This window comes from Paramormyrops kingsleyae, chromosome 4 (genome assembly GCF_048594095.1).
Source record: "Paramormyrops kingsleyae isolate MSU_618 chromosome 4, PKINGS_0.4, whole genome shotgun sequence".
NCBI classification, from domain to species: domain Eukaryota; kingdom Metazoa; phylum Chordata; class Actinopteri; order Osteoglossiformes; family Mormyridae; genus Paramormyrops; species Paramormyrops kingsleyae.
The window spans coordinates 14,264,343-14,291,713 of NC_132800.1; the positions used below are offsets into that span (position 1 = coordinate 14,264,343).

General features: G+C 42.1%; 1 protein-coding gene across 1 annotated transcript; it reads left to right on the forward strand.

Annotated features, from left to right (window-relative positions):
- Positions 1-25,632, forward strand: LOC140588990 (stonustoxin subunit beta-like). The gene is made up of 2 exons (XM_072711655.1): positions 1-25; positions 24,899-25,632. Exons 1-2 carry the CDS (start codon positions 1-3, stop codon positions 25,432-25,434), a joined length of 561 nt encoding a protein of 186 aa, XP_072567756.1. The 3' UTR covers positions 25,435-25,632.
- Positions 25,633-27,371: the final 1,739 nt, after the last annotated feature.

Consider the following 27,371-nt stretch of genomic DNA (forward strand, 5'->3'; position numbering starts at 1 on the left):
ATGCCGGACTCCGCCCTCAGCCATGGTAAAGTGATGTGATTGGCTAATGAATGAGCATAAGCACAAGCCATACATACAGAAAGTGCTTCTGTACTTAATACACATTCATTTGCAGATATTCTAGGGGAACATTTGATATTAAATGTAACTATATTGTCCATTCAGGCCATACAGCTTGGACCTCGATAATCTGTTTGCATTTCTTATTTGTTTTCTTTGTCTGTTTTTTCATGTTGTCCTATGAACCCATATTTTCCTTTTGCCATTTTGTCTAGGATGTTTTGTTAATTTTCTTCAAAACATTGATTTGTTTTGTTTTTGCTTTGTGACACTTTGATATCTGCGTTGTGGGTGGTGAGTATTTGGTTATTATGTGTGTGTATTTGCGAGGGAGACAGAGAGAGAGAGAGAGAGAGAGAGAGAGAGAGAGAGAGAGAGAATATTCTGCTTTTCTCAGAGTACTTGATTTTGACAGGTGTGTGGAGCTTTGACAGTACCGCCGCTCCCTATACGCAGAGTACGCAGTCTGCGTAGGGCACCAACTCCCAGGGGGGCAGCATCTCAGCTGCTCAAAAAAATTTTTATATATTATAATAATACATTAATATTAATAATATACATATTGTCACGATCCGCTCCGAACGATCTTCATGTGTGCCACGCCCCCTCATTAGCTCATGTGACTTCCTGATTGTTCCCACCTATGTCTAGTTAATTCCAACCTGTCCTGTGTATTTAGTCCGAGTCTCAGTCAGTCTTCCCCAGATCAGTCATTGTGATGTAATGTTACGTGTATGGTCAGCCTCTGTCTACGTGCCTTGTCATCGAATAAACCCCGTCTGTCCTGATCTACGGCTCTGCGTGCTTGCTTGACCGCAAGTTGTACCCAAATCTCTGGATTGCTCTGCGCATAGCAGTGACGCTCCCTGTAACTGTTGCCTCTGCTGAGCGAAGTTTTTCTAAAATGAAGCTCATCAAAACGTACTTGCGCTCATCTATGGCACAAGAGCGCATGAGTGGTCTGGCAATTGTCAGCATCAACTGTGAATTAGCAAAGGCTTTATCATATGAAGAGCTCATTTGCGACTTTGCCTCAAGAAAAAGCAGAAGTGTGCCTTTGTAAATCTGAACTTTGGGAAGCTCCAGCAGATGACAGTGTTTATTTTATTTCAGTGTATTATTGTTTATTTTATTTATTATAAATGTTTTATTTAAAGTGTAATTTTAGTTTGTATTTTTTGCTGTAGAGCTACAATTGTAATTTATAAATGATACAATTTATTTATGTATTTACTTTTATTTGAATAAAGTTCTATTTTGGCCCCTATAGTAGGTGTTTTTTTTATTATTTTATTTTTACTTCCGTAATATTTGGGGGAGGGGGCACAGAAGTAAATTTCTGCTTAGGGCACCCATTTGGCCAGCAGCGGCCCTGAGCTTTGAGGTCATGGGGTTGATGTGGGTGCGGTACCATAGTGATGTAACACCATGAGCCATACATATGTAATGAATATTAAAACATAGGCTGTATTTCCGGTGACATATGTAATTATTATTGATATATGAATATTTTGGTGGTACTTTTGAGAAACATGGCTCTTCTACCCTCCCATCACTAGAAGCAGTGGGTGGAGTTATGCTGAGAGATATAGAGTCTTTCATTTTCATTATTGGGGTGGACAGCATGGTTGATGATGTCGGTTTCATTACTGCTTCAGGTCCATGTGGGGTGGTGCCTGGTCCATATCTGCTCATTCGGGTCTTATACAGATAGTCTGTAGATGGAGCCTTAGTCCCTTGATGAGGTGTCTGTCTGCTTCTAATCCTTCTAATCCTAACAAATGAAGAAAACATATTTCAATAACATAATCTTTATTTTTTATGCATGGCATTTAGCATAAAACATGTACTGTATAGAAAAATATACTCTCTAGGGAAGAGTTTTCCATATATAGGACACACGTGACCCTCTGCCTTGTTTTTAAAGAAAAACTTCTTTATAGACATGAAAACCAGGATGATTAGGACGATGCCGACCAACACTAATATATATATATATATATACATTCTCCTTTGCTGAGACACATGGGGCAGGAGCAACTTTGCGCAGTAAAGAGGCAGCAGCCTGCATGGTCTTCTGTAGCATAGAAGTGGCTGAGCGAGGTCACATGGTGAAGAAGCTGAAGGTTGAGTGGTTTTGTGCGGCATAGAAGCGGCAGCCTGAGCGGCTTCATGTAGCACAGAAGGCTGAGTGGCTGAGTGCAGCACTAAAGCAGCTGAATCGTCTCTCGGAACTCAAGGTTCGGAGACATAGTGACCTTGTCCTCCGAGCCCATCATCTGCAGCCAGAGCCAATGTGACTCCAATGGGAACCAGGCTGATTTCCTCACCAGATGAAGGACTCCCAGGGCTCTTCCAGTTCCTCCTGGTCTGATGATTCATGGATGAGCAGGTCTTCTACGTAGTAGCGGGCCACCGGAGGTACAACCTTCCAGAGTGGTCTGGAATCATTTTATTTAACTTATTGTGTTTCTCAAAATACACATCATAAAATAGCTTCAAATAGTATAGAGTTGCTGTAGGGCGGGACTGGTTTGCCCGTTTTCACCAGTAGAGGGTGCTGTGATAGACTGGTACGTATAATGGGATATAATGGTTATGTCTGCCCTAGTGTCTATTTTAAAAGTTATCGTCTTCCCACACACAGGGAGATTCACCTGCCAAATGGACTCGGAATCAGGCCCCTCTACACTGCCAAGGACAAATGGTTCAGCTTTCCCCATTGCATATAATGAGGAGTTAACCGGCATTAACTGGGACCCTCTTCCTTGTTCAGCTTAGTGCTGATACAAAATTGCAAAAAGCGCTGGATCCACAGCGGCCACATCGTAGGCTGGCTGAAGTCAAAAGGCTCTAACACTTTCCTACCTTATCACAAGAATATGGCGGAAGAAGACTACGGAGGTCTGCTCATGAGCACGTTTAACAAATTCTCCTGATTTGTTTTTACTAATTATACTAATTTTTACCCATGTTGCATAACGCAATAAGTAGGTTATGTCGTAAAACGTGCCCACGTTTTAATATATCACAGGAACAAATTAATAAAATGTGACCACGATTTAACTAAAGCCAAGGAACAAATTAGTTAAACACGCCCATGGTTTAACTAGGACAAGGGAATGAATTAGTTTAGTGACGCTCCCTGACTCTCAGTGTGGAGATCCATACATACTGTACTGCAAGGGCCCCTGGCTAATAATTCATTGCTATGCAAAGACTTGAAGAATGTGTTTGTATGTCATTCCATCCTAGGGTTGCCAGATCCAAAGTCGGCAGTCTGCTGATCCAGAGGAAGATACACTCACCATGTGCTGAGTATAAACCTCCATCCACTTTATATAACCATTTAATACAGCTCAGGGAGCCCCTTGCAGGAAGCATGGGGCACAGTTGTATTGTAATAACTGGCAGGCCAAGGTATGGCGGTGGCAGGAAGCAGACGAGGCAGCCTTATTGCAATGTGAGCACTCTTTATACTCAGCCCTTAAAGGGCCGAGAACAAGCAGCAAACATCAACCCATTCACCCTCTGCTGGCTCCTGCTGACTGTCCTGACCGCCCCAACAATACATGGGTGGGCACAGACTCACATTATATACAACACATAACATTTATCAATACACCAGACATTTCAACACAATGACACAAAACATGTTAATGACATACAACTATTTAAATAACACACACAAGGCTTGCAAGTATGCCGGGAAATGCAAACTCTATTACGTGGAGGCATTTTCCCAGCATTACATTCCCAGCACAAGTCAGCAAACAACCCAGGATATGGATTTCAACCCATTGCAGTTCATAGGTATAATTTTTAGAAAGAATTTTATGTAAGGATATTGTGTAGTAGGATTTCTAGCAGTGAAAAGAAATTACATTTTAGAGCAATTACTTTTTGTGATAACTGAAAAAGACAGTATTTTTCCAAGTTCAATTTAAAGTAATATTCTCAACATGGATGCCTCCTTATGAGCAAAATAATACTAAACATCAACAGTTGTATTGCAAACAGATTCAAAGGCTCCTGACATAAACAGCTCATGTAAATGTGAAAGACCAGGAGGCAGCGGGAGAGAGAAAGAGAAGCTCCACTAGCAGAAGAAAACGAAAGACAATAAAACACACTCCACCTCATACAGGGAGAGAGAAGCGTGTGTGTGAACAGACTCACATTGTAAGAATTCTGCTCTGGTCCTGGACACTAATACCGGTAGGATGGTGTCTTTAGTATCTAGAAGGAGACAGAGAGAAACAGGGATGTAAGTAAAAGTAATTTACTTGTGGGAGATGGACTTCACTCACTGTGGAGACACCAGCAGTAGATTATTATCATTATGAGGGACAATAACAGGCATTTTAACAAACTGCAAATGATTGTAAGTTACACATAATACAGGTTTTTGCATTGTATAATTTAGAAGAAACATGATTCATGTGATCCCGGTTTTGCAGCCTGCAGAATGTGGAGCTCTTTCACTGGTTTTTACAAAGATTTAAACTTGCTGAAAACTGAATCGGATTTGGTCACACAAATGTGAGAATGACTGTACTGTACACTCTCTCTGCATTGTCTGTGTTAACATGAACAGACAGGAAAATGTATTTATTAACCTGCATGATGCATCTCTGTAGTTTTCTTTTTGCAAACATTCTCCAGTTGATCCTTCAGTTCAGAAACCTCCTTCCTCACATTCCCAAAAGAGCAGCGTGAAGAGACTGAGATTTTGGGTTCAAATCCAGCTTCAGGGGTGACAGGAAGACTCTGGCAACTCTACAGACACACAGTCTGATTTAACAAATGTGTATGGTAATCAAATTAACAGGACCATTAACATCTGACAAATGACAGACTAGTTGAAATACAAATGAAAACATACATTTACTTGAATACTCTAATGGTCATATTGTTAAAGTAGCTGTTCTGTTACCTGGAGGAAATGGATGTGATCCTCTGTGTGTGAAAGCTGCTCCAGCTCAGAGTGTCTCCTCTTCAGTTCATCAATCTCCTGTTTCAGTATCTCCATGTGTCCTTCAGCCTGACTCACTGCAGCCTTCTCCTGATCTCTGATCAGCTTTGTCACCTCAGAGCGTCTTCTCTCAATGGAGCGGATCATCTCAGTGAAGATCCTCTCGCTGTCCTCCACTGCTGACTGTGCTGAGCTCTGTTGGTGACACAGGGAGCAGAGGACAGTAAATTACAATTGGCCCCTTTTGAGACTCCAGAGAGCCTCATTGTACAATAGTGATGTGAGCTGACAGGAGGTATAAAAACAGCACAGGGCTGGGGTTTGGAGCGTCACCATGCTGGATGCCTCAGGTACTGAAACCCGGCCAGCACTGATTGGAAATGATCCCTCATTAAGCTCATACACTGTCAGCTGCAGGGATTTGGCAGAGACTGGTGGCTGTATGGGGCAGGTTGGTTGTCACCTTTGGCTCTCAGTTTAATAGGTGATTTTTTGGGGTTGATATCTGTAACACTGGTGCATGAAACTTTGTCACTTGTTAGAAAGAATATTATTTAAAGGCCATTTGAGAAAGACCTTTCATTTAGATTAAACCCTCTGTTCAGCGCCTTTGTCCCTCCCCTGTGGGAAATCCCTGACTCCTTCTCTCTCACTTAAATTCTCTGCTGAAATTCCATCTGGGTTTCACCCATATCTTTCTACATGTAGCAAAAAGATGATGAAATGAGTTTGTTTTATTGAAGGTGATCATATTCTTCAATCATCCACTCCAGGATTGACCCCAGCCTTGTGCCCTATGCTGCCTGGGAAAGGCTCCAGGTCCCCATGACCCTGATCGGGATAAATGGTTAGGAGATTCTCCTCTGCCCTCTCTCATTAACAAGGTGTCTTCTCTCACAGACCTGCCACAGTCTGGCTGTTTTATGTTTACTGCACCATCCTCAGTAAACTACACACTGCAGTGTGTGAAAATCCCAGGATGGTGGCGATTTCTGAGATGCTGGAAGCACCATGTTTGACGCTAACAATCGCATCATATTTAAAACCTCTTAGCTCACACATCTCAGCCATTCAGATGCTCAGCCAGATAATAAGTGATCCTCTTCACCCTGTTTGCTTGCTGCATGCATTCAACTGTAGCCACATGATTCACTGTTTGATGGAGTTTTTGGTAGAAAATTTGAACTTTTTATACTTTATAGTAACATCATGACCCAGGTTTGCCCCATTTAGGAAGCAGATTCTGATATAAATTAAGGTGCTAAAATTTCTCTTTAATCAGTTATAGGATATATTCAGTAACACATTTCTTTACCAAACCAGACTTGATCTCTGCATCTTTAAAGCAGAAATGCTCACGAGTTAAAACAAAAAAGTTATAACTTAATAAAATTCATAATTTATGTTAGAGAGTTTCTGGCCTGACCTGTATCTCTGCCCTTTCTGCAGCAGCTGCGATTGTATCATGGTCTCTGTGTTCAAACGTCTTACAGGAATAACAGATGCACTGCTTGTCGGTACGGCAGTAGCTCTCCAGGAGTTTGTCATGGAGGGAACAGACCTTGTCGGGCAGATGTCCAGTAGGATCAGTCAGCTTGTGCTTCTGAAAAGCTGGAGACTCATAGTGAGGCTGGAGGTGAGTTTCACAGTAAGAGGCCAGACACACCAGGCAGAACTTGACTGCTCTGCATTTTCTCCCAGTACAGAAATCACACTCCACATCTCCAGGTCCAGCATAATGGTCAGCAGGAGTAGCTGCTTGTAGTCCAGTATTCTTCAGTTTCTCCACCACTTCAGCCAGGATGGTGTTTCTGCCCAGAACAGGTCTGGGTGTGAAGGTCTCTCTGCACTGGGGGCAGCTGTAAACTTCAAGATGATCCTCCTGATCCCAGTAGCTATTAATGCATCTCATACAGTAACTGTGTCTACAGGGAATAGTCACCAGATCCTTCAGTAGATCCAGACAGAACGAACAGCTTAACTGGTTCTGATTCCCTGTGATACTGGCTTCTGCCATTTTACCACGAACACTGATAGGATTCAGTTTAGTTTTCTCTCAGTTTTCTGTGTGTGAGAGTGGGAGGAGCTTCCTGCTTCTCAGGCTGCAGTAGGTGTGGTTTTAGACTGAGGCCAGTCTGAGAAGAGCAGTTAGATCAAACTCCACCTTCATATCTTAGGAAGGAGAGTCAGGTGACCAGGTTCAGAATGACTATTAATTTTCCACCAGAAAGCTTCCCAGGATGTAACTATGTAAATTTATTTTAGATACTACTAAGTTAAAATATCAACTACACACCTAAAGTAGCAAGACCAGCTTCAGTTAAGCCCAGAAAAAGAATGATAAAATACTGGATAAAATATCCAACATATTTCAATAATCCCCTTATGAAGTATACAGTTATGGGACAGCACAGTATAGGAAGCACAGGGCACAGGGCAGGGACACCCTGGATGGGATGCCAGTCCATCACTGGGCACAGGGCAGGGACACCCTGGACGGGATGCCAGTCCATCACTGGGCACAGGGCAGGGACACCCTGGATGGGATGCCAGTCCATCACTGGGCAAACACTCACTCACATGCTGAGGACAATTTAGATACTAATTCACCAAACTGCATGATCTTGGACTGTGGGAGGAAACCTGAGGAAACCCACAGGAACACGGGGAGAACATGCAAGCTGTACATGCAGAACCAGGAGTGGGAACCAGACCCACAAGCCTCCAGGTGTGGCTACAGCGCCACCTACCAAGTCACAGTGCTGTCTGACAGTGCACATGGTTTCAGGAAGGCACCACCTGTGTGCACCTGCAAGCAGTACACTCTCCCGTCACCTGGAGGCGCTGTTTCTCATTTACTTGATGCCACCAATAGTAATAAGTCGAGACAGGAGGTGCAGTTTGTATGGAATCTGTCCTACAGCGATGAAGCTTTCGGGTCACAGTGCGCATTTGGACATTAAATCATCTGGACATTAAATCTTCAGTATCATGCAAAGAAATAACACAGCATGTCCTGGAGGAGCTGTACTGTGTGCTGCTGCCCTCCATATGAGTGCTGGACTTCACTGCACTGTAGGTATTCCAGTGAATGCTGCGTATTTCACTGTGTTTCTGTACTTGTACATATTTCACTTATTTGGGCTGGGATTTGATCGCATTGTGTCATGGTATTTTACATATAAATTGTCCTTTTCATGTAAGCCTGCATGCATTTAGTCTGCGCTACCAAATAAGGATGTGCACAGAGCCCAATAATTGTATTTGCATCTCTATTTGCTAAGGCAGCTAAATTATTTGTATTTTTATTCGAATAAAAGTGGAAATAGGTGTAACAATTTCACCGTAACTTCACTTCTAATTTTTGAATATTAAAGTGTTAATGTGTGTTATTCAATAATAATAATAATAATAATAATAATTATTATTATTATTATTATTAACCTTTATTATCCCTCATGGGGAAATTCTTTTTACGCCTCCCTCAACTTGCTCTTTGTAGAGAAAGCTGTTCATGAAGGGCAGCCACCTGTTGGGGCACCCAGAGGTTAAGGGCTTTGCTCAAGGACCTGCAGACATGCTGAGGCTGGGTTTGAACCAACGACCTTGTGATTACAGTGCGTTTATGAAAACCATAAACCAATATTACATTTAAGTATTTGTAATTATTTTAATGAACATTTATAACCTCAAACAAAATTGAAAATAAAATAAAATAAAAAAAACCTTGGTTCTTAATCCACACGCAAACCAATTGTCACGCCCAGTTCATTTAGTTACGCCCAGTTCAGAGTTATTTAAATGGTTTGGCGAAATTTCTGTCAGATCCCGCCGGCGGGACCGCCGACCCCAGAGGAATTTAATATTCTAATCTAATCAGTTAACGGTTAATGTTCGGTTAACGAACGGCGGTTGTCGGTTGGGAAAATTAATCGAAATGAGCATCCCTAGTAGGTATGGTTCTATATTTATGATACTTTGAAATTATTTGGAATAAACCGATGTGATGTTTCTGTCTATGATGCCTTCCCTGTATGCCCTTCTGTCTGTGATGCCTTCCCTGTACGCCCTTCTGTCTGTGATGCCTTCCCTGTACGCCCTTCTGTCTGTCATGCCTTCCCTGTACGCCCTTCCGCCTGTGATGCCTTCCCTGTACGCCCTTCCGCCTGTGATGCCTTCCCTGTATGCCCTTCTGCCTGTGATGCCTTCCCTGTATGCCCTTCTGCCTGTGATGCCTTCCCTGTACGCCCTTCTGTCTGTCATGCCTTCCCTGTACGCCCTTCTGCCTGTCATGCCTTCCCTGTACGCCCTTCCGCCTGTGATGCCTTCCCTGTACGCCCGTCTGCCTGTGATGCCTTCCCTGTATGCCCTTCTGTCCGTGATGCCTTCCCTGTACGCCCTTCCGTCTGTGATGCCTTCCCTATACGCCCTTCCGTCTGTGATACCTTCCCTGTACGCCCTTTCGTCTATGATGCCTTCCCTGTACGCCCTTCCGTCTGTGATGCCTTCCCTGTACGCCCGTCTGCCTGTGATGCCTTCCCTGTACGCCCTTCTGTCTGTGATGCCTTCCCTGTACGCCCTTCCGTCTGTGATGCCTTCCCTGTATGCCCTTCCGTCTGTCATGCCTTCCCTGTACGCCCTTCCGCCTGTGATGACTTCCCTGTACGCCCTTCTGTCTGTGATGCCTTCCCTGTACGCCCTTCTGCCTGTGATGACTTCCCTGTACGTCCTTCTGTCTGTGATGCCTTCCCTGTACACCCTTCTGTCTGTGATGCCTTCCCTGTACGCCCGTCTGCCTGTGATGCCTTCCCTGTACGCCCTTCTGCCTGTGATGCCTTCCCTGTAAGCCCTTCTGCCTGTGATGCCTTCCCTGTACGCCCTTCTGTCTGTGATGCCTTCCCTGTACGCCCGTCTGCCTGTGATGCCTTCCCTGTACGCCCTTCTGCCTGTGATGCCTTCCCTGTAAGCCCTTCTGCCTGTGATGCCTTCCCTGTACGCCCTTCCGTCTGTGATGCCTTCCCTGTACGCCCTTCCGTCTGTGATGCCTTCCCTGTACGCCCGTCTGCCTGTGATGCCTTCCCTGTACGCCCTTCTGCCTGTGATGCCTTCCCTGTAAGCCCTTCTGCCTGTGATGCCTTCCCTGTAAGCCCTTCTGCCTGTGATGCCTTCCCTTTATGCCCTGTTGCCGTCCCACTGTTCATCCTGCCATCTGAAGCAGCTGCACCACTTGCCTGTCATTCCCTCCCTGTCCCCCGCTTTGTATTTCAAATGTTTAGACTGTGAAAATGTGAATTGGGACTTTGACTTTCCCTGCCGGCCCTTGAAGGATGGGCTCCCCCTCTGAGTCTGGTCCCTCCCAAGGTTTCTTCCTTCTATGGAGTTTTTCCTTGCCACTGTCACCTCTGGCTTGCACACTGGGGGCTTTGGGTGGGGATGCTTAAAGCGTTTTGAGACAATGTAATGTTGTGAGAACATTCTATACAAATAAATTGAATTGAATATTGAATGACTGTGAATGACCTGAAGATTTCTCAACTCATGAAAAATGTTCAATCACAGTAAAAATGCCACATTTACTGATTCAGCTTGAACACATTTGGCCAGTTTCCCAGTCAAGGATTAAGCCTAAACCTAGACTAGCTTTGAGTTACAATGGTGAATCTCCATTGAAACGGCAATTTAGTCCAAGACTAGGCTTAATCCTAGTTTGGGAAACTGGCCCATTAGACATTTGTGGTAGTCAGTACAAGCAACAATTAAACGATCAGATGATTTTGTGCACTTACAAAAGTATGTTTTTGCAATATATGTTATATAGGCTGTGATGGTGGTCTGCTAATAAATTAGAAATTTACTATAGTCTTTAAATTGACTGTTGAGAGGTGAACCAATTGAGATTGGCTGTTGGATGAATGTTAAGAATATAACTATGACAATTGTTGTAATATTCTTGTATATACACTCACCTAAAGGATTATTAGGAACACCTGTTCAATTTCTCATTAATGCAATTATCTAATCAACCAATCACATGGCAGTTGCTTCAATGCATTTAGGGGTGTGGTCCTGGTCAAGACAATCTCCTGAACTCCAAACTGAATGTCAGAATGGGAAAGAAAGGTAATTTAAGCAATTTTGAGCGTGGCATGGTTGTTGGTGCCAGACGGGCCGGTCTGAGTATTTCACAATCTGCTCAGTTACTGGGATTTTCACGCACAACTATTTCTAGGGTTTACAAAGAATGGTGTGCAAAGGGAAAAACATCCAGTATGCGGCAGTCCTGTGGGCGAAAATGCCTTGTTGATGCTAGAGGTCAGAGGAGAATGGGCCGACTGATTCAAGCTGATAGAAGAGCAACTTTGACTGAAATAACCACTCGTTACAACCGAGGTATGTAGCAAAGCATTTGTGAAGCCACAACACGCACAACCTTGAGGCGGATGGGCTACAACAGCAGAAGACCCCACCGGGTACCACTCATCTCCACTACAAATAGGAAAAAGAGGCTACAATTTGCACGAGCTCACCAAAATTGGACAGTTGAAGACTGGAAAAATGTTGCCTGGTCTGATGAGTCTCGATTTCTGTTGAGACATTCAAATGGTAGAGTCAGAATTTGGCGTAAACAGAATGAGAACATGGATCCATCATGCCTTGTTACCACTGTGCAGGCTGGTGGTGGTGGTGTAATGGTGTGGGGGATGTTTTCTTGGCACACTTTAGGCCCCTTAGTGCCAATTGGGCATCGTTTAAATGCCACGGCCTACCTGAGCATTGTTTCTGACCATGTCCATCCCTTTATGTCCACCATGTACCCATCCTCTGATGGCTACTTCCAGCAGGATAATGCCAAGGTTATAATAGTTTTGGATTTTTCATTATAGTTTAGTTTTATTTAGTTTTGACCTTTTTTCCCTCTAATTTAGTTAGTTTTAATTAGTTTTTAGAGCAGGTTTGCTAGTTTTAGTTAGTTTTAATTTTTTCTAAATGCTTAGTTTTAGTTTAGTTTTTATTAGTTTTAGTATTAGTTTTCATTTTTTCATACTTTGGGTTATTTGTCAGGTGCAGGATTCAAAAAGATCAGTAAGTATTGTGTAATAAAACTCAACAAAGGAAACCATTTCAAAAAGTGTATTCAGTTACTTCTGAACAACCAACCATCCACAACAACCAACACTGTACAAGAAAGCAGCTTATGTGCAAAATGTGTGTGATACTGCTTCTGATGTTGGATACAGGTAGTGTGCCTGGTACAAATCAAAATAGCCAATAGACTAAAGACACACATGAACATAAGAATATAAACCCATTCACGAGGCGCACGTCACATTTCTTGACAGCCAGGAGTCTCAGGGAGCTCAATCTGAGAAAAACATTAACAAACTCAAAAACCATTGCACAACAGGATTGTCTCAGCATGGAAACCCAGACTTCCCTCTCTCCCGCCACTTCCTCCAGCTCCTCTGGGGAAATCCAGAGGCGTTCCCAGCCCAGCCGAGACATATAGTCTCTCCAGCGTGTCCTGGGTCTTCCCCGGGGGTTTGAAGCTGATGTGCTTTGCTTTTCTATGTTAACCATACGTCCAATATTATAAACAAAAAGGAAATGAAGTCTTGTGGTGTTCCTGCGTATTTACTAACCAGCAGCTGTTTGGTCGTCGGTGAAAGCAGTTCATTATGGTTGTCTCCTCCTTCCCGGTGCTACCTGGCCGGGATGTTGCTTCTCTTTCGGGGGAGCTAATCAGAGAGGCTACTTGGTCAAGGTACTCGCGATTAGCCGTCTTATGTGAGCTTCTCAAGTGGACTTTCAGATTTTGTCACCTGTTTCTACAATGCACCTGCTCTTAACTGTCTCGCTGTCATAGTCAAAGAAATTCCAGATAGGACTCTGCCGCCTTCTCCCAACTTTTGTCATCGCCATTTTTCCAGGTAACGCGGTGAGCAAAAGCCGACTGTAAACAAGAAGTGACGGACAGAGAGGTGCCGTACGGTGCTGCCAGCTCACGTAAAACTGCTAGAGCGAAATAAATCGACTTATAAATAAATTGACAAAGACGAAAACGAAGGACATTTCATCTATAATTTCAGTACGTTTTAGTTAGTTTTGTCAACGCACAATACAGTTATAGTTAGTTATCGTTTTTTCTTTTAATTGTCGTTTTTATTTATTTCAGTTAACGAAAATGTTTTTTCAATTCTAGTTTTCGTTATTTCGTTCGTTTTCGTTTACGATAATAACCTTGGATAATGCACCATGTCACAAAGCTCGAATCATTTCAAATTGGTTTCTTGAACATGACAATGAGTTCACTGTACTAAAATGGCCCCCACAGTCACCAGATCTCAACCCAATAGAGCATCTTTGGGATGTGGTGGAACGGGAGCTTCGTGCCCTGGATGTGCATCCCACAAATCTCCAACAACTGCAAGATGCTATCCTATCAATATGGGCCAACATTTCTAAAGAATGCTTTCAGCACCTTGTTGAATCAATGCCACGTAGAATTAAGGCAGTTCTGAAGGCGAAAGGGGGTCAAACACCGTATTAGTATGGTGTTCCTAATAATCCTTTAGGTGAGTGTATGTATAATGTATATATAATTACTATTGTGTGTATATATACAGTCAAATGAAACAATTTGGGAATTTTTGGTAAAGACTTTTAGTGGCACTAATAAAATATTAATCTGAAGTGGCTGCAAAGAAAAGGTTAAAGTCTTTATGAACAGATATGTCGGTGAGAAATTTGATGATTATCGGTCGCTGTTTTGGTACATTAAACCACATTAAGCTTTTTCACGTTAAGCATTTTAGAATGTCAAAAAAACAGCCGTAGGGCGGCGACAAATGTAAAAAGTGAATTGTGAGTAAGATTGTGTGATAATGATTTATGTGTCACTGCAGAACCGCGTTTTATATGTACAAGTATACCACAAAATATGCGTCATGACAGAATTAGGTGGCGGCGGGAGCTTGTCCCCCCTTTCTCTTATTGTTACTTCTTATTAAGTCGCATGGATAATATCCCCAAAAATCCTACGCCGGGCCACTGAGTCCGTGTCCATTTCTGCTTAGACCGCTTCCGCGTTTGATACGCAGTATTTCCTGTTTGTAGATGAAAGTGAAAGTATTTTAATACTGGACTCTCCATTTTGTCAAGAAACACGGATAAGATTCTGTATTGCGAGGTATGATTTTAGTCAACAGATAAAACGTATAATAAAATAAGCTATATCTGGGAGTATATTATATATATTAGAGCGGATGCTATATAGGCCTACTGTTTCTCAAACCAGTCCTGGGAGAACCCACACATACAGTATATTTGTGTCTATGTGTGTGTATATATGTGCAGTTCATAGAGGCCCCAGCATCAGTCAGCTGGTCTAGATCGGCACAAAAATGGAGCGAGCTGCTTCTGAAATGACCCCCTCTGTGGAGTGTAAAACAAGGAGAACTGAGAGGTAAGACAGAACCTGTGTGTTTGTACTACTTTACACACGTCCATAAAAAAATAAGCGTTCCAGCATTCTCAAAAGAGAGAGTTATCTGTCTTAACTTAATTCACTTCCTCGAGACTTAATTGATTCAGGTCTGTGGGGCAGATGATTATGTTTAATCAGTTATTAAATTTATGAAATTTAATTTCCTTCAAGAATTTACATTTAGTTGTACTCCCTGGACGCCGTCCTCTGCTGCCACCTAGCGCTGATTCTTCAGTTTTTCACATCTTTATGGTTCGAGGTGATTTTCTGAAAATACGCTAAAATAAAGTTTATATTTTCGTATGGTAACTTGGTGAAATTTATTGTGGGGAACCCCATTTAAGGCTAAATTTATATAATATCAAGCAACAACAGGCAAGTCTAGCAACGGAGGCTGTAACAATGATACTAAACCTTTCATACTGGGATCTTCATTTTAGGTGAGACAGTTTATTTCACATTAAAGCTAAATGTAAACAAGCATGTTTGCATCAAAAGCTTCACAGCATAACAAAGTACATGAAGACAGAGCAGAAGGTTAAACAGCTGAAGATTTAATGTGACCCTGTCCACAGTATATGGATTATATTTATATAATGAGGATCTTTCCTCTCACTGCCCACAGTGTCCTGATGGAGAGAGCAGGCTCACCTGTACCCAGCTGTGTTTCCATGAAGAGTGACAGGTCAATGATAGAACCAATCAGCTTCAGAGAGGGATGTTTTCCTACAGAGCAAAGGTAAATATACATTTAAACATTGTTTAAAACATCTAGACTCTCAGTCAAAAGACATACAGGCAAACACAAGCTACAAGAAAAAAAAACTTCAACTTTCAATTTTTTTAACTTTTGCAAATCCCATTGTCTTTGAAAATGTAAACAGAAGTTTTGTCTGTCTTCTGTATAAATCACATCTGAGGTAAAAGGATGTGGATTACTGTAAAGGCTGACTTCTTGCGAGCTGGAATTAGAAGGCAAATTGAAAAGTGCATTTTAAATGTCAATCCTCAGCATGCAGCTGGAAAAAAGCTACTGCTCTATATTGATTAAGCATGACTGGGCAATAGATTGTCTTCTTCTGGGATGGATGTTTCTGCTTTGATAAGAAATAGATTCTCATGGGCTCATTAGCTCTGTTCAGACTGAGGCTTCAGTATGAACATGTTTAATGGAACAGTGCCTGTTACTAATTAGCTAGTTTTTATGGGATCGGGGGATGGTGCAGGCGAGGAAAGGATGACGATCCACAGTGCAGCTCCAAGATGACAGGGGTTTATTTATAACAAAACACAGAGCAGAAAATAAGGGAACCACGAGGGGTCAAAAGGCCATAACAACAAAACACAGGGGACACTAGTAAAGAGCAGCGACCCAGGGAGCAGAACTAAGGGGAAAATAACTACACAGGAATCCAATACACACAGGAACAAAGCACAGGATCAACAGCATGTGATACAATGACCAAGTGAGGGAACTGACCACAGGCAGGCAGTAAAATACACAGATCATGGGGACTAACAAAAGGCAGGTGTGAGAACTCAACTCAATCAACCAATCAGAGCAGACACTGGAAACAGGACACAGGTGGAATTAACTAACAATTAACAAACACAGAACTAAGGAGCTATAAACCTGGGACCAGGGAAAACACTTGTGAGGGAAATATTGACTAGAGGGATATTTTGTAATCAGCATTTCATATGTACTTTATACAGCCTGTAACTTATGGGTCTGGCCACCTGCAAGCAGCCCCCACTCACTGTAGCCTTTTGTGATTTTCCTGCTCTGTCTGATAAACACGCTGTAAACCTGCATTTCTGTTCTCTAGCCTGCATTTCTGTTCAATCTAATGAGCACAAAGTTCAAGCACATATTGCTACACTAAGGTTAACTCTTAATTCTCTTAAGCTGACATTCTTGGCTGTCAGCTGCCTAACACTCAGGTACTTTTGCATTAGTTGTACAAAGATACAGTTTCAAAGCTGATTACAAAATATCCCTCTAGTCACTTTTTCTCTCACACTGGACAAGATCCTACGGAGCTGCCAGAGGTCACACCAGAGCCTGGGTCTGCTGGGTACCTGAGGTGCAGCCCAGCAAGAGACAGGAAGCCCCTGAGTATTACAGGCAGTCTAGTGTTAACCCTGGAAACAAGGGACAGAACAAATCCCTTTGGGGTTAAGAGAGCTGCTTTTGGAGCCAAAAGAGAAACAGGAGTGATATTGGGGGGGGGGGGGACAATCATGCAAAATTTGTATATTGGTGCATTGATATACATTTTATTGTAATCAAAATAATTATATAAATGGTTTGATGTGAACATTTGATCTATGTGGTTTTTTTTTTTAGCTAAAAAAAAAATTGACATCAGTGTTGTCCCCCCCAAAAAAATTCTACCCCCTGGATAGTTATGGTAATTAAGCTGAGATCTGTTTGAAATCATGTTAAACAGTTTACAAGAAGTAACCAGTGAATGTCATTGAGTGACTGGGAGCTACATGCCAAACCGTCTCTCCTGGCTGCTACCTGCTGTCTCTCTGTGCTGCCACTAGATGTCACTGCTTCTCTTATACTGTCATAAGCAAGCTGATGTCAGGAAGTCGCTCTAATGAAATAAGCTCAGAATGTGGATGGCAGTTACATCTATTTAAATAAAAATATAATGGTTGGATATTTGTGTTTTATTCACAGGGACCGAGTGAATAGATGTAATTTACATCCTCATAAAGCAGGCTTATCATCCATCTTCAAGGTTTGCATTTATTAAGTATATTTTCTTAAATTTTATATAAATTGACATATATCTTCTACAGATGTGTAATAAGTAGTTCATCCTATCAAAGAGATGATATTTACAACTAATCCTGCGTTCCATTTACCTCGGAGGTCGGAAGTCGGAGCTGGGAATGACGTCACACCCAAGTTAACCTCGTTTCAGTACAGCAAGTCGGAAAGCCATTTAGCAAAACCAGGGACCTGAAATCGCTTGAATAGGGACCTGTTTCAAACAGCAGGGTTTCTTGCTTAGCCAGATAACTCCTTGTATTTAATGTGCCCCAGTTTAAATGGCCTTCATCTTCATTCACTTATATTTAGCTCAGAGTACATTAAATTCCGACTTCAGTTGATATTTCCCACTAGGAACTCAGAATTTCCAAGTTACAAGTTGAAATGTAACGCAGCATAATTCACAAATGAAGTTATAAAAAGATACGGTGCCGGTAGTGATAATAATTAAACTGTAACTGTTCATTTCAGTTACTGGAGAAAAAAGCTCAAACGTTTCTGAAGGATGAGCTGATGAAATTCAAAAGGTACCTGGATCAGAATGACCCAGAATGCTCTGAGCCTCAGCTGGAGGAGGACAATGACCTGGACAGTGATGGTCAGATGCAGAAGACCTGTGGTAGAGAGGGAGCTCTGAAGATCACACTGTACATCCTGAGGACCATGGAGCAAAATAATCTCGCTGACATGCTGGAGAAGAGTAAGAGCTGTACCTCATTCAGTGTGTGTTTGATTTGCCACAGAAACATAGTTTATGAAAAAATGTGTATTACATTTCAGTTTATCATTTATTTAATTTGATTTAACTTGGCCTAAATGAGTAAAAAATGTTTTTTGAAAAGTACTCATTTTATTTCAGGGCATCTTCTGTCGCAGTATCAGCGCACAATCAAATGTAATCTGAAGAAGAAATTTGAGTGTGTATTTGAAGGGAAAGCTAAGGAAGGACAGCCAACACTTCTCAAAGAGATTTACACAGAACTCTACATAACTGAAGGGGGAGCTGGAGGAGTCAATGATGAACATGAAGTGAGACAGATTGAAACAGCATCCAAGAAAAGGGTAACAGAAGATACTACAGTCAAGTGCAATGATATATTTAAACCCTTACATGGGCGTGTGACACCTATCAGAACTGTACTCACAAAAGGGGTCGCAGGTATCGGGAAAACAGTCTCTGTGCAGAAAGTTATTCTTGACTGGGCAGAAGGAAAAGCAAACCAGGACATTCACTTCATATTTGCTCTTCCTTTCCGGGACCTGAATTTGATTAAGGATGAATACAGTCTGATTGATCTGCTTCACCACTTTGTCCCAGAACTGAAATCGCTTGAATCCTCTGAGCTGTATAGGTACAAAGTTTTGTTGATCTTTGATGGTCTGGATGAATGTCGCCTTCAACTAGATTTTCAGAAGAATGAGAGCTGGTTTGATGTAACAAAGAAAACGTCTCTGGATGTGCTGTTGACTAACCTCATCAAGGGGAATCTGCTTCCATTCGCTCTCCTCTGGATAACCTCCCGGCCAGCAGCAGCCAATCAGATACCTCCTGAGTGTGTCCACCAGGTGACAGAGATACGAGGGTTCAGTGATGCCCAGAAGGAGGAGTATTTCAGGAAGAGATTTAGTGATCAGGGTCTGGCCAGCAGGATTATCACACATGTGAAATCATCAAGGAGCCTCTTCATCATGTGCCACATACCTGTGTTCTGCTGGATTTCAGCCACTGTCCTTGAAAGGCTTTTTAGTGAGACTGACAAGGGAGAAATTCCAAGGACTCTGACTGAAATGTACACACACTTCCTGATATTTCAGGCGAGTTTAAAAAATGACAAGTATAAGAAAAACTATGAAACCAAGCTTAAGGAATACAGCAAGGAATTCCTTTTGAAACTTGGTAAACTGGCTTTTGACAACCTTGAGAAAGGCAATCTCATATTTTATGAGCAAGATCTGATAGGGAATAACATTGATGTCACTGAAGCTTCAGTTTACTCTGGAGTGTGCACAGAAGTCTTTAAGGAGGAATATGGATTGTATCAGGAGAAGGTGTACTGCTTTGTGCATCTGAGCATCCAGGAGTATCTCGCTGCTTTATATGTGTTTCTGTCAAACTCATCAGCTGACCTGCTGAAGATTGCAGTGGATCAGGCGTTAAAGAGCAAGAATGGACACTTGGACCTCTACCTCCGCTTCCTCCTGGGCCTCTCAACAGACTCCAGTAAGAATCTGTTACAAAGGCTACTGGGCCAGAAAAGAACTCTGTTACAAAAACTACTGGGAGAGACTAGACCCAGCTCACATAACATTAAGGAAACCGCCCAGTACATCAAGGAGAAAATACAGGAGAATTTATCTGCAGAAAGGACCATCAACCTGTTCCACTGTCTGAATGAACTGGGTGACAATTCTCTAATAGAGGAAGTACAAAGATACCTGAGTTCAGGAAGCCTTTCAGCAGCAGACCTCTCACCTGCACAGTGGTCAGCTCTGGCCTTTGTGTTACTGATGTCAGATAAGGAGCTGGATGTGTTTGATCTGAAGAAATACATCAGATCAGATGAGGGTCTTCAGAGGCTGCTGCCTGTGATCAAGAAATCTAGGACAGCTCTGTAAGTGATCTTACATACGTCTGTTGCTAAAGAAGTACAGGTGTTATTCATGATACTGCTTTTATATCTTTTTTCATTCTTGATACTGCAGGATTTGTATATTTTTTAACATTCTTAGTGTGGCGTGTGGTTCAGTGGGTTTGGACTCTGTGTCTGTGGTCAGAAGGTTACTGGTTTAAATACCTGGCCGCCAGAGTGATGCTGGTTTTGGGCCCTTGAGCAAGGCCCTTACCCCCCAGCTTCAGGGGGCTGGATGCTGGCCAACCCTGAGCTCTGACCTGTATGTGTGTGTCAGAGAGAGCAAGACCAGAGAGGCAACAGCAGTATTTTACCAGGGGGACGAATAAAGTTTCACTATTTCATCCCGATCTGACAGGATTGATAATTGTCTGATTAGTGTTTTGGAAATTTAACAGGTTGTCAGATACAGCAAACAGAAAATAAGGATTTCAGTCATGATGTCAGCAATTCAAAAGTCATATAAAAATACATAATTAAAATAACTTAAGCTCTTCTTGACATTCAAACCCCCATAAACATGTACACTTACACACATCCGAGGCAGGAACTGAACCCAAAACCCTAGAACCCCTGGGTCGGCTGTAGTGCTGATCACTGAGCCCCAGCGCTGCTCAGAGCTTTATAAAAATACTTATGCATATATTACAGAGTCTCAGGGTAACTCACCCTGTAAGGTCATTAAAAAGCAGGTTCGTCTCGGCTGGGGAGTGTCAAGTAAAAACACCAAAATAACTGATATTTCAGCTATATGCTGCATGTCTTATTGTACTTAAAAATGTTTTTTTTTATTTTTTATTTGATATACCTGTGTGTGGTGTATGTATTTATGTCTTAACACGTTTCCTTTTCCAGGCTGGACAGCTGTAGACTCACAGAGACATGCTGTGAAGTGTTGGCTTCAGCTCTCAGATGTAACTGCTCTCAGTTGAAAGAGCTGAACCTGAGTGACAATGACCTGCAGGATTCAGGGGTGAAGCTGCTCTCTGCTGGACTGGGGGATTCACACTGTACACTGGAGATACTGAGGTCAATATTACTGGGTATTCCACACTGTAATGTGTAATTACTGAAATCTTTATTGAAGTCGTCACATTTAGTTAAAAGTAATACTCATAGTGGTGAGGTGTTTTTATTTATTGGAGAGATATTGTCTGTCTCTCTGCAGGGTGTCAGGCTGTAGAGTCACAGAAGAAGGCTGTTCTTTCCTGGCTTCAGCTCTGAGGTCAAACCCCTCTCACCTGAGAGAGCTGGACCTGAGCTACAATCACCCAGGAGATTCAGGAGTGAAGCTGCTCTCTGCTCTACTGGAGGATCCCAGCTGTAAACTGGAGAAACTGAAGTGAGTACAGAATGTGTGTCTGCTCCTCCTATAGACTCATGTATGTGGAGAAAGTACAATAATTAAATAAATGGATACAGCAGTACTATGTCATTCTGCTTCTGCTATAGTGTGGACCACAGTGGAGAGTGCAGGACCAGACCAGGGATGCAGAAATGTAAGTTTGTATGCATGTTTTTATTCTTAATGCTGTTAATACTACTTTATGATAGCATTCACATAATTATTGTGATGTGTTTTTTTTCTTTTTTGGGTTTAAAAATGACTATTTTCTTAAATAACAATGGGAGTCTGGGGACTTCTGTAGTAGTACTGTTTTGAGATTTGTTAGGATTGTCCTAAGACAGCACCCGTAATCTCCCCAAACTGGCTGTGACACTGAACGTCTCCTCAGTCTGCGCTAGTGAATGGAATTTCGGCTCTTTTTAGTGAGTCAGATCATTTGGCTCAGCTCACCAAGAAGAGCCGGCTCTTCCGGCTCCCAAACGGCTCTTCATTTTATTACTTCTGCCTCAGCCAGATTCAGCGCTGTTATGACGCATGATTGATATGTGTACTAAACCTTATAATTTTCTCAATACCATCATGTTTGGTATAAAAAGATGAAATTTAAAAACCTCAAACACTGCTACACGTGTATTGAACATTATATAGTGGAAAAAAAAAATTTCGTCTTTGATACCATTAACAGTCAAATAACATAAATAACGAATAACAAAAAAGAAATTATAAAGAAATTACAACGTGCAAAACACCAGCATCCAACAGTTTTAGTATCTATCCACTTTAACAACTATCTATCACCTTTCTAACAGAGTAACATTTTAACATTTCCTTTGGGGCAGAAAGGCTAAGTGCCTCAGCTTAGACGGGCTGATCCGGCTTCTGGCAGTAGCAGCACGCTAGCCTGTCTTTTTCCTTCCATCTGAACTGTTGGATGCGCAGTTCCTAAGTGTCTGTGAAGGTTGTTTGTGGATCCTGATCGAAATGACAGCTTCATCTTGCAAACTGTGCATTCTGCCTTTGAGTTATCATAATTATTAAAATGCATCCAAATGCCGCTTCGTTTCCACTTATCACTCATCATGCTTATTATTCGCGCACCACACTCTAGGGCTGCACGATTTTGAGAAAAAACCTAATTGCGGTTTTTCTGACAAATATTGCGATCATACCTGTCAAGTTTTGGATTTGAAAATAAGGGAAATTTTCCGGCGCCCGCCGCGAGCCACCCCACCACCCCAACCAAGCTCCAGTATCCCTTACATTTTAAGAGAGGTGACAAGAAAGCTAATCACCACTTGTCAACCACTTATAAACTACAATTGGCTTTATGCACAGCTGCACTACTTCCTGAACTTCAGCCAGCTCCTTTGTTTCCTGTCTGCCATTATTGGACAAACTGATCACCTGGATTAATCAGTTTGTCCAGTAATGGCAGACAGGAAACAAAGGAGCTGCCTGAAGTTCAGGAAGTAGTGCAGCTGTGCATAAAGCCAATGATAGGCCTACCTTTGTTGATATTGACATGCTGTGAACATTCATAGCCTAAATGAAAACGCAAAAGGGTATATATGAAGAGCATTTATTTAAAGGCTTATTTGCATATTTTCTGTTCATTTAACATTGCTTGTCTTTACATTTCATTTTCATTCCACATTCTTTTCACATTCACACACTCATTCATTTCATATTGCTTTTTTGTACAGTTTTTCTTTTCATTTCACATAACTTTTCTTTACTCTTTTAGTGACTTATTGTACTCATTTGTTGCAGACTTTGCATTCTTTAAAACTGTTTTGGAAGGAGTGCCTTCCTTCTCTGTCCTGGCGTCCATCATCTGTCTGATTTTTCTTCTTTTTTTTCCCGCGTCGTCACTCATCAACTCATCATCTGACCTCACACACTAACCTCGCGACAACTGGCACCTACAGTACCTGTAGTAGGCTACTGCAGGTGGCAGTTATCGCGAGGCTAGTGACAGAGCTCAGATATTTTTGGGGGGGGGTGTTTTTTTTTTTTTTTTTAATAACGCAGGTTAAAATACGGGAGATTTACGGGAAAATACTAATACGGGAGGACGGCGGGAAAGAAGGGTAAATTACGGGACTTTCCCGGCCAAAACGGGATACTTGACAGGTATGATTGCGATTGCGATTTTCGATTTTTGCTTTCGATACTTTTAAGAGCATAAAACCTAAAATTATGAATAAAATATGTTGTTACTTTTACGACACAGAGGGTTAAATAAACTACATACATAGTGATTGAGGTAATGAGATTGTTTGATGCTTCGTGATTATTAAATACCTGAACCTAAATACCAAAGAATAAGAAGACATAATGGAAATTAACTTAACCACTTGGTCATTTGTTTTTAAATTTAACAATCTTAAACACTGAAAAATAGAAAATGAATTCTTATTAGATTTAGATTTACAACTAGAAAAACAAAATAATTCTGTAGTCCACTGCCATTTACTGAACATGAAACTGTTATATTACACTCTCCCGTCACCGAAGAAGTGCCTTCGGCCATTTCTGCGCAGTTACAAGCTTTTTCTATTGGCACAATTCGAGGTACACGTTCTGTGTTAGCTGCTTTGCTGCTGACAGAATGCCGATGCACTGCATACATCCTTGTTTCCATTGCCATTTCTAATTGGCCAGCAAGCCAGGAACGCGAGATTCGACCATTTTGATTGGCTAATAGGTTTGTCACTCAAATGTCAGAGGCGGGGGAAAAAACCTCAGACTCCTGAGGTTAGGTTATTGCGGGAGTTAAAACCTCAATATCGATGCGATAAAGGTTAATCGTGCAGCCCTACCACACTCTCTCTTTCTCTCCTCCTTTCCCTCCCTCGTGCTTTGTACCTGTACACCGTCAACACGCGCACCCCCCCCCCCTTGTCTGACTCATCACGTGATTGGTCACGCGGCTCACACGCCATTAACACAAACTTCAGTCACAGTCAGAGCAGCATTGAGGGCTGAGCCGCGGAGATGTTTTGTTTTATAAAAATGTGTTTTGGTGAGGATCCGGATCTTTTGAGCTGGTCGTTCGCGACAGACACATCACTAGTCGGCGCTGAACGCTGCTGGAGGGCGGTATGTGTCCGAAGTGGTTTGAAAGAAGTTTTTATTTTGAAGTGAAGACAAATTAACTTCTAGTGGTACTCTTTGTGGTACAATTTCAAGTTTAACACGTTTGATTAATGCTGTTTGTAATTGTATTTACCTGTAATTAAGGCTATTAATTTAGCACGCGCAGCATTTCGCCCCGTCTTCCCGCCGACGTCGCGCGGGCATCCGACATTCCCTGAAGGAATTTCACATACTTGAATTCCTGCTTCGTTTTTATATTTTATGTATCGTACAGAATAACAGAGCGCAGGCTAAAGTGCAGTTCGGTCCCCAGCGAGTCTCTCAGCGCGGCGTGTCTCACAGCGCAGGGGGCAGCCGGAGCGCTGCAGACTCGGGCGGCTACATGAGCATATTGGGAATAAGATGTGTGTATTGGAGCGAGTTCTGTGTTAGTGAGTGTGTGAGGTGTGACAGTGATAATGATGGAGATGCTGGACTTCGTGATGGGATTAATCGCTCTTCCTCTTGCCTACAGACTCCTGCCAGCTGACGCTGGACCCCAACACAGTAAACAGCCGTCTGTCTCTGTCAGAGGGGAACAGGAAGGTGACACGGGGGGCAGAGCAGCCATATCCTGATCATCCAGAGAGATTTGACAGCTGGTGGTGCCCCCAAGTTCTGTGCAGAGAGTGTCTGACTGGTCGCTGTTACTGGGAGGCTGAGTGGAGTGGAGATGGAGTCTGGATAGGAGTGACTTATAAAGGAATCAGGAGGAACGGAGACAGTGATGACTGTGGGCTTGGATTCAATTACAAGTCATGGATGCTGAGCTGCTCTCCTGACAGTTACTCTATCTGGCACAATAAGAAACAGACTGTCATACCCATAAAGTCCTCAGGGTCCCGCAGAGTAGGAGTGTATCTGGACTGGGCGGCTGGTACTCTGTCCTTCTACAGAGTCTCCTCTGATGGACTGACCCTCCTGTACAGCTTCACCTCCTCATTCACTGAACCCCTCTATCCAGGGTTTTGTGTTTATAACTCCTCTGTGTCCCTGTGCATGCTGGGATAGCTCACTGTGTGCTGGAGGAATCATTTTTACCTTATCAGAGTGTCACATGTTGCTGCTTCTCCATGGCAAAAAGGTAAAATCTCTGCTTTTTAACCAATATAACCATTTTTACTCTGTCTGAAGTGTGACGTATGTCAGACAAAATAAGTGACTGGGTTCGGCAAACTGAACAACCATGTAAAATGACTGTTTTTCTGTCTGATTAAAATGTAATGAAATGTAATCATGTTGAGTGGGGGGGCTTTTCCCCTCCCCTGTATATGTACATTTTATATATTTCTGTCTATATATTGTATTTGCTACCTGTACACTGACAATAAAGGCTTCCTATGGTATCCTACTAATGTCCTGGTTCAGCTCTGCTCAAAGCCTGAGGTAACTGGGTAACATAAATCATATAATACAATTAAATAAATTCACTTTACTGTAATTGAACGTAACTAACACGATTAGATTAAATCAGCATATATAATAACCATGTAAAAGGAGACGGGAGACATAACAGCGAAAGCAAAAACAAAGTTAAAAACAAAAGTCATAAATCACATCACTAACATACATTAGATTAAATTATCAAAATACAACAAGCAACAATAAAAAATTCCTAAAAAAATTCCTAACTAAACCTGTGAACTGCTACACCTGACAACCGACAAGCTAATTAGCAAACCGCGTCTCTCTCTCACCACATTAAAACTCAGGAAAAGACTCATTAAAAGCCGAACTAAGTCCTTACTATGTAAGTAAATAATTACACAAGTAATTAAAAACAAAGCGTAACACATTTTAATTTCTCATGAAATATACGGTTTAACTTCAGACGGCTGAACCTCACATCCGCCCCCTACTGCCGTCCTGAGGTAACTGCGGGTTTCCCGTCGGTCGCAGCACGCGAGACGCTGCGGTCCCTCAGTTAATAATTTAGGAATAAGATTATCAGATGCAATGTATCCCACCAAACACTCACAGTGGCATTGCAGCAATACAGATATACCCCTGAACGCAATGGAAAGGTGGATTCTTACTCTGACGTCTCTCTTCCTCTGGTGATGAGCTATTGGCCTCTTGCAAAATGATATCAGTTACATCACTGATACACTGAGCATCTAAATAATAATTTGTTTTGTTTCCAAACATTTCACTGACCCTGCAAAGATATTTCTTGTCATCCTCAAATAAATAATAAATAAACATTTAAATGGCTTTCAATAATTTATTTCAAAGTATTTGATAAAAATAGGCTTGATTAATTTTGATATTAATATTGAATTGTGAATATGTTTATTCTGGTCTTTAATTTTAGGGAGGGGCTGTGTCTAGTCTGAGAGTGGGGGCAGATTTCACTTTGGGGGGGTAAATGTCAGAAGGGGTGAGTGTGGTCAGACAATTTTTAGGCCACTTGATTTCACTTTGCGTGACTGTTTTTGGAATGTGAATCTAGTTTGGTGGAAGTGTGTTCAAAATGGCCACAGTCTTGTTTGGATAAGAGTCCAATCCGCATGGAGCACTTTGAGCAGAGTGAGGACGCCACCATTTAGGAGATATCAAAGGACAAACTCCCCTGGTCAGAAAAAGGAGGGAAAACAGGGGAAGCTGATGATTCTCCCTGAGCATCGCAAAGTGGAGAAACGAGGATGCAGGAGAGGATTGCCATCCTGGGCAGCAGGTTGCAGGGCGGGGCGACGACCCCCAGCTCCTCAGGCAGCGGCAGGCTGGGGGGCCCCGCGCGTGAAAATGACCCTTGTTCTTCACCCTCTGTAATGTTTGTATTCTTCCATTTTCATGTCTGTCGTATGATAGAAATATCATCAATACTCCCACTCACTCACTGTAAATTCTCTGCTGTAGGAAAAATTAGCTCAAGTAAATTTTAATGTCCACCAATGTGTAGGGAAATTAATTACGTTTTAATAAATTATTATTTAATGATGATTATC

What these genes read in the sequence shown, in the direction of transcription:
- LOC140588990 (XM_072711655.1), top strand. Translation starts at nt 1, where the DNA reads ATGCCGGACTCCGCCCTCAGCCATG. An exon ending in GGACTCCGCCCTCAGCCATG is followed by an intron (nt 26 to 24,898) that starts GTAAAGTGATGT and finishes TCTTGCCTACAG; the next exon opens with ACTCCTGCCAGCTGACGCTG.